Source organism: Salvelinus fontinalis, chromosome 31 (genome assembly GCF_029448725.1).
Source record: "Salvelinus fontinalis isolate EN_2023a chromosome 31, ASM2944872v1, whole genome shotgun sequence".
Classification (NCBI taxonomy): domain Eukaryota; kingdom Metazoa; phylum Chordata; class Actinopteri; order Salmoniformes; family Salmonidae; genus Salvelinus; species Salvelinus fontinalis.
In genome coordinates this window covers 19,625,827-19,638,709 of record NC_074695.1, presented here as the reverse complement: position 1 = coordinate 19,638,709, position 12,883 = coordinate 19,625,827, and the positions used below count along the sequence as shown (strand labels likewise).

Genomic DNA, 12,883 nt, shown 5'->3' with positions numbered 1-12,883 from the left:
CACAAACATGATGGTGTTCTCTGTTTTGCTCTACGACCCCCATCAGTGTCACGGGACTTGTCTGAAGGTAACCCAAATAAACTAATGGAAGTATGAATGTAATTTTGTGGCAACAAAAATAAGGGGTTAAATATGTGTCCAAAAAAAGCACACATATTTACTGAGCTTTCTTATATCTTCTAGATATAGGACAAACACTTCAAAACCATATTCTTTATGATACATTTTTTTGACTGTATTTTTGCCATTTGTGGATGTGTTATTAAATCCTAGTCTATGGACTATTGTAGTAAAGGCCAAATTCAATATTTGATCAAATAACATTTACATTAACTCAGCACTGGGATTGAAAACTCTAATTTAATACATACTGGGGAATCTATTAGCAGAAAAAGTATTTTGTTAACAAAAGGTAAACGAATAAGTTTGCTTTGTAGAACCATTAAAAAAAAGTTTTATAGCAAATTTCCTCCAATTCAACACATTTTGCCATGTCTTATGCCAGGTCAATATCAAATCAAACTTTATTTGTCACATGCGCCGAATACAACAAGTGTAGACCTTACCGTGAAATGCTTACTTACAAGCTCTTAACCAAGAGTGCAGTTCAAGAAAAGTTAAGAAAATATTTACCAAATAGACTGAAGTAAAAACAAATAATAAAAAGGGCTGTGTAATATGTATGAAAATGCATGGTTGGCTGTGTAAGCAGCAGTAGTTTTGAACCCAGGAGGATTTCAACACAGTAATATACAAATTGACACTGCTAGTATTACATGATACTCTAAGCATGTTCCCAGGCCCTGCAAATGAAATCTGACAGATTTTTACAACAGTTTTGTCACGTTCCTGACCTGTTTTCCTTGTTTTTGTATGTGTTTAGTTGGTCAGGGCATGAGTTGGGGTGGGCATTCTATGTTATGTGTTTCTATGTTGGGTTAAATGTGTTGCCTGATATGGTTCTCAATTAGAGGCAGGTGTTTGACGTTTCCTCTGATTGAGAACCATATTAAGGTAGGCTGTTCTCACTGTTTGTTTGTGGGTGATTGTTCCTGTGTCTGTGTCTGTTTACACCACACGGGACTGTTTTGTTTGTTCGTTCGTTTAGGTAGTCTGTTCCTGTTTCATGCGTTCTTCGTGTTTATGTAAGTTCTTGTTCAGGTCAGTCTACGTGGTTTGTTATTTTGTAATCAATTCAAGTGTTCTTCGTGTTTCGTCTTTCATTTATTAAATTCATTATGTCTACATACAACGCTGCATTTTGGTCCAACCCTTACTCCTTCTCCTCATCCGAGGAGGAGGCATTAGACAGCCGTTACAAGTTTAGACAATAAGAATACAATAAGAATAACAATAACAAGGCTATATACAGAGGGTACCGGTACCGAGTCAGTGTACAGGTTAGTTGAAGTAATGTGTACATGTAGGTAGGTGTGAAGTGACTATACATAGATAATAAACAGCTAGTAGCAGCAGTGTACAAAACAAATAGGGGAGTCAATGTAAATAGTCCGGTGGCCATTTTATTAATTGTTCAGCAGTCTTATGGCTTGGGGGTAGAAGCTGTTGAGGAGCCTTTTGGTCCTACACTTGGTGCTCTGGTACCGCTTGCCGTGCGGTAGCAGAGAAAACAGTCTATAACTTGGGTGACTGGAATCTCTGATCATTTTATGGGCTTTCCTCTGACACCACCTATTATATAGGTTCTGGATGGCAGGAAACTTGGCCCTAGTGATGTACTGGGCAGTACACACTACCCTCTGTAGCACCTTGCGTTCAGATGCCGAGCAGTTGCCATACCAGGCAGTGATGCAACCGGTCAGGATGCTCTCGATGGTGCAGCTGTAGAACCTTTTTGAGGATCTGAGGACCCATGCCAAATCTTTTCAGTCTCCTGAGGGGGAAAAGGTTTTATTGTGCCCTCTTCATGACTGTCTTGGTGTGTTTGGACCATGATAGTTCGTTGGTGATGTGAACACCAAGGAACTTGAAACTCTCGACCCTCCTTTGTCTTGCTCACATAATATGATATCTGAGTGAGAGTGACTAACAAAATCAGTGGGGGCCGATCGGTAATTCAGCCATGATTACTACAAGTGTAGAAAGCTGGCTAGATTAATTAGACTAATTTACCAATCAAAATTATTTTAACTGACATTGGCTAATTGAGGGACTGTCAGTGAGTGGCATGTAACACGACGAAAACTGCTGCAACAAAGTTTTGAAATTGCACCTTGTGTATTCTACTATTCTAACTCTCAACAGTAAATTGAGACTCGACTGAATACTAATGTTGAGGACTGGAAAATACTTGTTTCCAGCAGTGTGTGTGTCTACCAGGGTGTAAGCTTTATGTTCAGCCTAAACTGTTATCAGCAAACTGGCAAAAAATAAATATAATTATTGGCAAAATAATGAGAAAAAACAATCATGATATAAATTCAACTATGTAATAAAACAATGGGTACCTACCAGTGTTTGTGCAGTGTGTATTGAACAAGAACAGGTAGAGTAGAAATGTTCTTTAAATTTAAAAATGACACATTATAAAAAGTGTGAGCATCTTGACTTTGTTTTATTAATGTTTTATTGGAGTTTCCTCTGGTGTTTCTTCCAGTTGCATGGCTACAGGGGTAAGGAGCCCCTAGGCCTCCAGATCTTCATTGGGACTGCAGACGACAGGATCCTGAAGCCTCACGCCTTCTACCAGGTCCACCGCATCACGGGCAAGACGGTCACCACCACCAGCTACGAGAAGATTATCAACTCCACCAAAGTCCTGGAGATCCCTCTGGAGCCCAAGAACAACATGAAAGCGATGTGAGAGTAGCTAGAGTAGTGACACATGCCGAACACCACCCAGACAGAGCAGTGTCCTTTGCAGAACTGGGTTCAAATAGTATTTGTTTTCTTCTAAACTTTTTGAGCATTTTTACTCAGCCTGTCTCCAGTGCCACAAGATGGGCATGATGGATTTGCACTGATACAACTATTCTATTGGTTCCATTGTGCCAGGCAAGCTCAATCAAGGATTTGAATGAAAAATAACATACTAATTGAACACCAGGTCTGATGTAATTAGCCATATCGGTTGTAATCATAATGCAACATTTGTTTACCGGTACAGGATTTACAGTAGATCTCATATCGGTGTGTTTCTCACAGAATCGACTGTGCTGGGATCCTGAAGCTCAGGAATGCTGACATTGAGCTGAGGAAGGGCGAGACGGACATCGGACGGAAGAACACTCGTGTGCGTCTGGTGTTCCGTGTCCACATACCCCAACCCAATGGGCAACACATCTCACTGCAAGTTTCCTCCCATCCAATCGAGTGCTGTAAGTACTATAAATCCAACACATTTTTAATATTTTTTATTTTTATTTCACCTTTATTTAACCAGGTAAGCTAGTTGAGAACAAGTTATCATTTACAACTGCGACCTGGCCAAGATAAAGCAAAGCAGTGCGACAGAAACAATAACACAGAGTTACACATGGAATAACCAAGGGTACAGTCATTAACACAATACAAAAAAAAAAGTCTATATACAGTGTGTGCAAATGGCGTGAGGAGGTAAGGAAATAAATAGGCCATAGTAGCGAAGTAATTACAATTTAGCTAATTAACACTGGAGTGATAGATGAGCAGATGATGATGTGCTTTACCTAGCATAGACTTATAGATGACCTGGAGCCAGTGGGTTTGGCGACGAATATGTAGAGAGGGCCAGCCGACTAGAGCATACAGGTCGCAGTGGTGGGTGGTATAAGGGGCTTTGGTAACAAAACGGATGGCACTGTGATAGACTACATCCAGTTTGCTGAGTAGGGTATTGGAAGCTATTTTGTAGATGACATCGCCAAAGTTGAGGATCGGTAGGATGGTCAGTTTTACTAGGGTAAGTTTGGCAGTGTGAGTGAAGGAGGCTTTGTTGCGAAATAGAATGCCAATTCTAGATTTGATTTCGGAATGGAGATGTTTAATATGAGTCTCGAATGAGAGTTTACAGTCTAGCCAGACACCTAGGTATTTGTAGTTGTCCACATATTCTAGGTCAGAACCGTCCAGAGTAGTGATGCTAGTCGGGCAGGCGGGGGCGGGCATCGAACTGTTGAAGAGCATGCATTTGGTTTTACTAGCGTTTAAGAGCATTTGGAGGACACGGAAGGAGTGTTGTATGGCATTGAAGCTCGTTTGGAGGTTAGTTAACACAGTGTCCAGAGAAGGGCCATGTCATTCTATATGTCATAAACCTATGATTGTATGATTTTATTTTATGTATAATTCTGTCTATGCCTTCTATAGCCTACTACAGATGTGTCTTAAAGGGTGGTTTAGGTTTAACATGTGCTTGTATGTTGATTTTACACAGTGCAGTATATTTCCAGCTATGTTTCTTCTTGCCTGTTTTCATTGGACTGACATTAACCAGAGGTAACACACATAGTAAGTGGGTCTATATTTAAATGAGCTGGGAGTAGTACCATCAGGTCCAGGCACACGGGCATACAAGCCTCTTTTATGATGAGGCTTGACAGCCTTTTTATTTGCACTGACTCTCCTGCACCGGCTCTATGCACACTCAAGGGAGTCTACCCACACACCTGCACATACGACACTGACACTCCAACACACACACACACACACACACACACACAGACGTACACACACACACACACACACTACATTTGCTCACGCACACAAAACACACACACACACACATGTATATTGACGCCACACACTCACACAATCACACATACACAACACTTTCACACTCACATACGCTGCTGCTACTCTCTTTATTATCTATCCTGAATGCCTAGTCACTTTAACCCTACCTACATGTGAGAACTTGTTCTCAACTGGCCTAACTACTTAAAAAATTTTTTTAAAACATTATCAATTACCTCATACCCCTGCACATTGACTCGGTACAGGTATATAGCCTCATTACTGTTATTTTGTTGTGTTACTATAAAAACATTTTTTACCCATTTTTCTTACTTTTGAATTGTTGGGAAAGGGCTTGTAAGTAGGCATTTCACGTTAATGTCTAAACCTGTTGGGTGGCAGGTAGCATAGCGGTTGGGTGGTTAAGAGCTTTGGGCCATTAACCGAAAGGTTTCTGGTTCGAATCCCTGAGCAATCAAGTCTGTTAACTCTCAAAAACTGCTCCCTGGGTGCCTTATGATGTTGATTAAGGCAGCTCCAGCAGCGGTCTGATTCAGAGGTATTGGGTTAAATGCAGAAAACACATTTTGGTTGAATGCATTCATTTGTTCAACTGACTAGGTATCACCTTTCCCTTCCCTGTTGTATTTGGCGCATGTAACAAATTTGATTTGGTTCTCTCAACCCTCAACACTGTGTGTGTATCTGTGTGTTTACGATTATGTAGTGCTGGCATCACCGAACCCCCCCCAAAAATCAGGTGCAAAGTTGTATTTGCACAATCGTACTATAACACACCCAGCACATCTGTCAAAATGGCCGATAACTAAGCGAAACTGCCCGTCAGTGATGTGGATGAAGAGACTAGCCTCCAGGTATCATCCTCAGTGTACTCACAGTATTGTAGACTGTCCAAAGGTCACTTCACAAGCCTCAGTGGAGATTGAATTTCAGTAATTAAGGCAGGATGATGACGATAAGCTTGAGGAAGTAACTACACTGTTCATGTGTACTAAATGTTTTTAAATTTAATTGCCACACAAACTACTCAAGAAGTCAACATGAAACAGCTAAAATGAGGGCAACTGCCCTTCTCAAGCATTACAAGTGATTAATTTGGTCCCTTTGTAACTCAAGCATGTTACCTGGCATGAATCAACTTTAGACTGCCGACAGTTGATCCAAAGGAATAAGGTCAGTCACTATAGATAGCAAGAGAAGCGCTGAGTCATTTAATGCTCTAACGTAATGGTTCCCCAACCCTGGATGCCTCCCTATGGGGTCCGAGTGTGGCACAGCAGTCTAAGGCACTGCATCTCAGTGCAAGAGGCGTCACTACAGTCCCTGGTTCGAATCAAGGCTGTATCACATCTGGCTGTGATTGGGAGTCGCATAGAGCGGCGCACAATTGGCCCAGTGTCGTCCGGATTTGGCCAGGATAGGCCGTCATTGTAAATAAGAATTTGTTCTTAGCTGACTTTCGTAGTTAAATAAATATTACAAAAAGAATGACTAGATCTGAAATTCCCATTCAAGTTGAAGGGTTTATGCACAGGTGACCATATTGAATGTACCCATGAGTGTTCCAGTTGAATTGCCATGGTCTGAGGAGCTTTTCCCATTCTAGTAATTAAATTTCTATGGCTGCCTCTTTTCTATTTCTATGGCTGTCTCTGTGGCTGTAGCTTCCTGATTAAGCTATCAGTCCAGGAAATCTACCGTTCCAGGAGAGAATACACTACAGTAGCCGTTCAGTGTCTACTTCACATACAGGTCACAGGGTTTGTTGAACATATGCCAACATACGCTCCATTGCGTAATGATGATAGTGTTGGAGAGGTCCATCCTCCATATTCATTCTTCCTCCTCCCCTCTGCCCCTTTCTGTACTGTAGGTTACTGCACTCTGTCATTTGTTTCCACTGGACAGAGTCCCACTTCCATGATGTGCACTGTGTGTCCAGGCCTCTAGCGTGTAGCCGCAATTTACATTACAACCTTCATTCATATCCTCCCACTGCACTAAATGTACTGCACCAAGTCATTGGCCAATATGAATGTTTACACAAATCTAATATTTAGACAAATATTTGAAATACACAATGAGGAAGTATGGTTTTGAAATGAGTCGGTACAAGCCTCATTCATTGAAATCTGTCAACAATTACCTTGTGAGTTCAAAGCAAATATCAAACTGACCTACCACAGAGTGTGTAATGTCAAGTCATAATAATACCATGCTCCGTCTGCTGTCCTGCAGCCCAGCGGCCAGTTCTCTACCCACTACGCCAACATGACCTGTCGGTACCACAGAATGTGTAACGTCATGTTCTCTCTTCCATCCCACAGCCCAGCGGTCGGCCCATGAGCTACCAATGGTGGAGAAACAAGACATGGATAGCTGCTCTGTCCTGGGAGGTCAGCAGATGATCTTGACGGGACAGAACTTCAGCTCTGACTCCAAAGTCATCTTTATGGAAAAAACCCATGGTGAGTATTCAGCCAACACCTCTGAGGGAGGGAGGAAATGATAATGGCATGGTCCATATGCTGTATGATGTGCCGCCTCATCTATTTAAAATGTTATGGTTATTTTGATCCAGGAAAATGTTTGACAGTATTCTTCTAACAGTTGCCAGATTCTGTTGCAAAAAACCTTTTGCATTATGTGCCAGAAGGGTTGCAAAAGTATTTACCCTCATAAACCAGCCATGATAATCAGACTTAGTTATTACCCATGCTTTTAACACCACAGTCCTTTTAATTGTGGTGTTTTCCATTTTAATTCCATTCAATTCAGAAAGTAAACCCAATTCCAATTTAAAATGTTCCTAATTGAAAAGCATTGAAGAGAATTGGAATTTCAGTGTACTTCCTGAATTGATTGGAATTGAAATGGAATTGACCCCATCCCTGCTCTCATTTTGTTCATGCCTTCACAAATTCAGCTCCACAGTTTTAAACTAAAACTAATGTAATGAAACTAATGTATAGCTAATGCCATGCTTCGTTTAACCTATGAATAGTTTGCATGATCCATCAGATAAGGCAGAAGCCTCACTCTCCTGTGCCCTCTCCTCCCCGCTTGTTATTTATGTGTTACGTTATCTTTATGCTGTTTATTTTGTTGTGCATGGAATAGGACCTCTGTTGCATGTTGTACACACACCTGTTGACAAGCTTCAAATACCTCAGTACATTAGAAAAATAAAAAGACGCTACTAGCCTTGCTTGTGACATCACAGTACCAGAATTACATTACTGCATTCTTATTGGTCTGCTCAATCCAGTGTTAGTTAGGCCTTGTGACACAACTATTTAAAGATCTTATATTGTACAACGGAATGGCAGAATCACCATTACAACACAGATGGTGTCAGATATTGCTGTACGAATCAATGTGACTGAGTAATAGTGACAAAGGCCAGCGTGCTTTCTCTGTCATTTGAATCCTGACCTTTCCTCCTCACTCACCGCTCAGATATTTGCATTCAGATTCCTCCTGATACTAAACAGTGGTGTCCTTTTTCGGATAAGAAGCTTATCACAGCAAGGTTTTGTTTTAGGCTTATTTTAGACTTCACCCAATTATTCAACAAGCTGACAGTATTAGTATCAAGTGCAGATTGTTCATGTGCTTCATTGACAGCTTACAGGATTGTACACTGTACTTAAGAGATGTACTTTGTTTGTCATAGTAAAAAAAAGATATATATATATATTTATTGTCACATACAGGTGCAATGACCTGTGTTGGTTTACAGGGTCAGCCATATACAGTTGAAGTCGGAAGTTTTACGTACACTTAGTTTGGAGTCATTAAAACTCGTTTTTCAACCACTCCACACATTTCTTGTTAACAAACTATGTTTTTGGCAAGTCGGTTAGGACATCTACTTTGTGCATGACACAAGTCATTTTCCTAGCAATTGTTTACAGACAGATTATTTCACTTGTAATTCACTATCACAATTCCAGTGGGTCAGAAGTTTACATACACTAAGTTGACTGTGCCTTTAAACAGCTCGGAAAATTACAGAAAATTATGTCATGGCTTTAGGAGCTTCTGATAGGCTAAATAACATAATTTGAGTCAATTGGAGGTGTACTTGTGGATGTATTTCAAGGCCTACCTTCAAACTCAGTGCCTCTTTACTTGACATCATGGGAAAATCAAAAGAAATCAGCCAAGACCTCAGAAAAATACCACGTTCATCTGTACAAACAATAGTATGCAAGTATAAACACCATGGGACCATGCAGCCGTCATTCCGCTCAGGAAGAAGACGCGTTCTGTCTCCTAGAGATGAACGTACTTTGGTGCGAAAAGTGCAACTCAATCCCAGAACAACAGCAAAGGTCCTTGTGAAGATGCTGGAGGAAACAGGTACAAAATGATCTATATCCACAGTAAAACGAGTCCTATATCGACATAATCTGAAAGGCCGCTCAGCAAGGAAGAAGCCACTGCTCCAAAACCGCCATAAAAAAAAGCCAGACTATGGTTTGCAACAAAGATCGTACTTTTTGGAGAAATGTCCTACGGTCTGATGAAACAAAAATAGAACTGTTTGGCCATAATGACCATCGTTATGTTTGGAGGAGAAAGGGTGAGGCGTTCAAGCCGAAGAACTCCATCCCAACTGTGAAGCACGGGGGTGGCAGCATCATGTTTTCGGGATGCTTTGCTGCATGAGGGACAGATGCACATCACAAAATAGATGGCATCATGAGTGATGATGAGTGATTATGTGGATATATTGAAGCAACATCTCAAGACATCAGTCAGGAAGTTAAAGCTTGGTCACAAATGGGTCTTCCAAATGGACAATGACCCCAAGCATACTTCCAAAGTTGTGGCAAAATGGCTTATGGACAACAAAGTCAAGGTATTGGAGTGGCCATCACAGAGCACTGACCTCAATCCTATAGAAAATGTGTGGGTAGAACTGAAAAAACGTGTGCGGGCCAGAATTCACCCAACTTATTGTGGAAGGCTACCCGAGACGTTTGACCCAAGTTAAACAATGTAAAGGCAACGCTACCAAAAACGAATTGAGTGTAGTATGTAAACTTCTGACTCACTGGGAATGTGATGAAAAATAAAAGCTGAAATAAATAATTCTCTCTACTATTATTCTGACATTTTACATTCTTAAAATAAAGTGGTGATCCTAACTGACCTAAAATGGGAATTTTTACTAGGATTAAATGTCAGGAATTGTGAAAAACTGAGTTTAAATGCATTTGGCTAAGGTGTATGGAAACTTCTGACTTCACCTGTAAATATGCCGCCCCTGGAGCAAATTAGGGTTAAGTGGCTTGCTCAAGGAACATTGACAGACTTTTCACCTTGTTGGCTCGGGTATTTGAACCAGCAACTTTTCGGATATTGCCCCAAAGCTCTAACCGCTTGGCTACCTGCAGCCCTAGGAAGATGTCAGTCACAGTTTTCGGGACAGTCTTTGTTGTGCTGCTCTCTGTTTCCACACTCAATACAGACTGTCTAGATGCATTTACATAGGCAGATGATTATTTAGCCACTAATTGGTCTTTTGACCAATCAGATCAGATATTTTGCCAATAACGCAGCCATTGTGTAGAAAGGGATATACAGTTTATGTCCCCTAATTGCACCTCAATATCCTCTACTGAGTCCACAGGGAAGAGCCTCATTGATCCATCTACAGCACTTACGGCAGCTACTTGGTTTACCTTGGCAGTCGTCACCCAATCACTGAACATAACATCAGCTGTTATTAAACCAGATGCACAACCTAGGGACTGTTTTAATGTAGCTTTTTATTCCTGGTTAGCTGGTGTGTTATGTTGTCTAGGTTTTGTTATACTGTACATAGCTTGGCCGTCCAGGTTTTGTTTATCACCTTCCATAAATCACGTCTAGGTTTTTATTTGTGGTTCTCAATAGTTTTCCTCTAGAGGTTGTTGTTTATGGCCCTCAGCAGTCTTAGGACTTTGTCTATGACTGCTATGGAGTAGCCTAGTTTTTAGATGCTTTATCTGTTAGTTATTAGTCTTAGCATATGGTTGTCGCATTACAACTGGTTGTTTGTGGGCTGAGTGTGGGGAGTTATGAGACATGGGCTCTCTGTGGGCCGAGTGTGGGGAGCAATGAGACGTGGGCTCTCTGGGGGCCGAGTGTGGGGAGCTATGAGATGTGGGCTCTCTGGGGGCCGAGTGTGGGGAGCTATGAGATGTGGGCTCTCTGGGGGCCGAGTGTGGGGAGCTATGAGATGTGGGCCGAGTGTGGGGAGCTATGAGATGTGGGCTCTCTGTGTGCCGAGTGTGGGGAGCTATGAGACATGGGCTCTCTGTGTGCCGAGTGTGGGGAGCTATGAGACGTGGGCTCTCTGTGGGCCGAGTGTGGGGAGCTATGAGATGTGGGCCGAGTGTGGGGAGCTATGAGACGTGGGCTCTCTGTGTGCCGAGTGTGGGGAGCTATGAGACGTGGGCTCTCTGTGTGCCGAGTGTGGGGAGCTATGAGACGTGGGCTCTCTGTGTGCCGAGTGTGGGGAGCTATGAGACATGGGCTCTCTGTGTGCCGAGTGTGGGGAGCTATGAGATGTGGGCTCTCTGTGTGGGGAGCTATGAGATGTGGGCCGAGTGTGGGGAGCTGTGAGATGTGGGCTCTCTGTGGACTGCTTTAGCTAAAACTTGGATTTCTTATCTACACTTTTTTCACTGGGCTTCCCTGCTGCTGGTTTACAACACACTGCAATAATGTATAGTATTGGAGACAGAAAAAAAATAAAGAAAAAAAGTATATCTACTTAGAAGAGGGATTGCCATTGTGCTGTAGAGGTTCTCCACATGACACAGAGGTCTGGAACAGTGAGCCAATGAAATCCCTTTGAATGGGACACAACTGGCTCTGGCTGGGGCCTTCTCTGGCTCTAGGATACACACACACACACACACACACACACGCACACACACACACAGACAGAAGCCAAGCTGGGCCTGCTCAACTCTTTCTGACTGCCTCCATTCCTAATTACCAAAGATACACGAAAATACTAGAGGTATCCAGTAGAGTAGTTTTAGAACAAAACACAAACAAATATAAACACCAAGACAGCAGCAGTCATCACCTGTCATTACTGTGTACTGAAACGGAGCGAGTTAACCATAAAACAAGAGAAAAAATAAAACAAAGAAATCTTGGCAAGATTCATGGAATCCACCTTTGTTCTGCTGACTCATTTCATCATAGGTGCCTTTCATTTGTGGTCTGACATGGGGTTTCCCACACAGTATTAAAAGGATATCAGGCCGCTGAATACTGGATTTCTTTCCATTTGAGAAAATAGGTAGGCTGTTTATTTTGAAAAGGTGGTCAATCTAGTTTAAATGTAAAAATGTTGAAAACAATGGTTCTTTTTGTTGGTTATTTGTGTGTTTTGGAGAGGAATTCATCTTGAAACATAGTTGTATTCTACTAGGGCACCTATGTTTCATGTCTCTGGTAGCCAGCATGGATAGAATGCAAGAATCTACTAATATTTGCCATATTCTAATAATTATCTTGTGCCTACTTATTACCACGGTCCGTGCCATAGTGTAACTTGCACTCACGTAGGCCGATCTGAAACAATTTGATGGTGAAACTTCAAAATCCAATGTGAAGCAATTCAGGCATTCTTCAAAGTCAAGACAATCTTTGTGCTGCAAAGAAACATTATCTTTATTGTTGAATAAATGTTTTTTGCAAGCAGTAGGTATTTAGAATTAAATGTGGAGTGGAGCTTTATAGTTGATAACATCACATGCCCCGCGTACCTTCAAAATTACAGTATTCAGCAATCATAATTTATTCAAAAAACACAATTTCCGTAATCATTTGTCGCAATAAAGAAAGGAAAACTAAATAAAATTCCACCCCTGTCGAACAGATAAAAATGTATTAGATCTTTTTTTTTCTTTCTTTTTTTCTCCTATACAGTGCCTTGCAAAAGTATTCATTCCCCTTGGCGTTTTTCCTATTTTGTTGCATGTAATTTAAATAGATTTTTATTTGAATTTCATGTAATGGATATACACAAAATAGTCAAAATTGGTGAAGTGAAATGAAAAAAAGTAATTGTTTCAAAGAATTCAAAAAAATTAATAAGTGGTGCGTGCATATGTATTCACCCCCTTTGCTATGAAGCCCCTAAATAAGATCTGGCGCAACCAATTACTTTCAGAAG

The 12,883-nt window shown here is 41.3% G+C and overlaps 1 protein-coding gene across 9 annotated transcripts in view; it reads left to right on the top strand.

The window, feature by feature from the left end:
- Window positions 1-12,883, top strand: part of LOC129829763 (nuclear factor of activated T-cells, cytoplasmic 2-like) — a 60,485-nt gene that overhangs the window by 14,186 nt on the left and 33,416 nt on the right. For all 9 annotated transcript variants that reach the window (XM_055891670.1, XM_055891664.1, XM_055891667.1 and 6 more), the window contains 3 exons: window positions 2,618-2,820; window positions 3,166-3,338; window positions 7,023-7,163. In XM_055891670.1, the coding sequence (XP_055747645.1) occupies window positions 2,618-2,820; window positions 3,166-3,338; window positions 7,023-7,163 (517 nt within the window). The remainder of the gene's footprint in view (window positions 1-2,617; window positions 2,821-3,165; window positions 3,339-7,022; window positions 7,164-12,883) is intronic.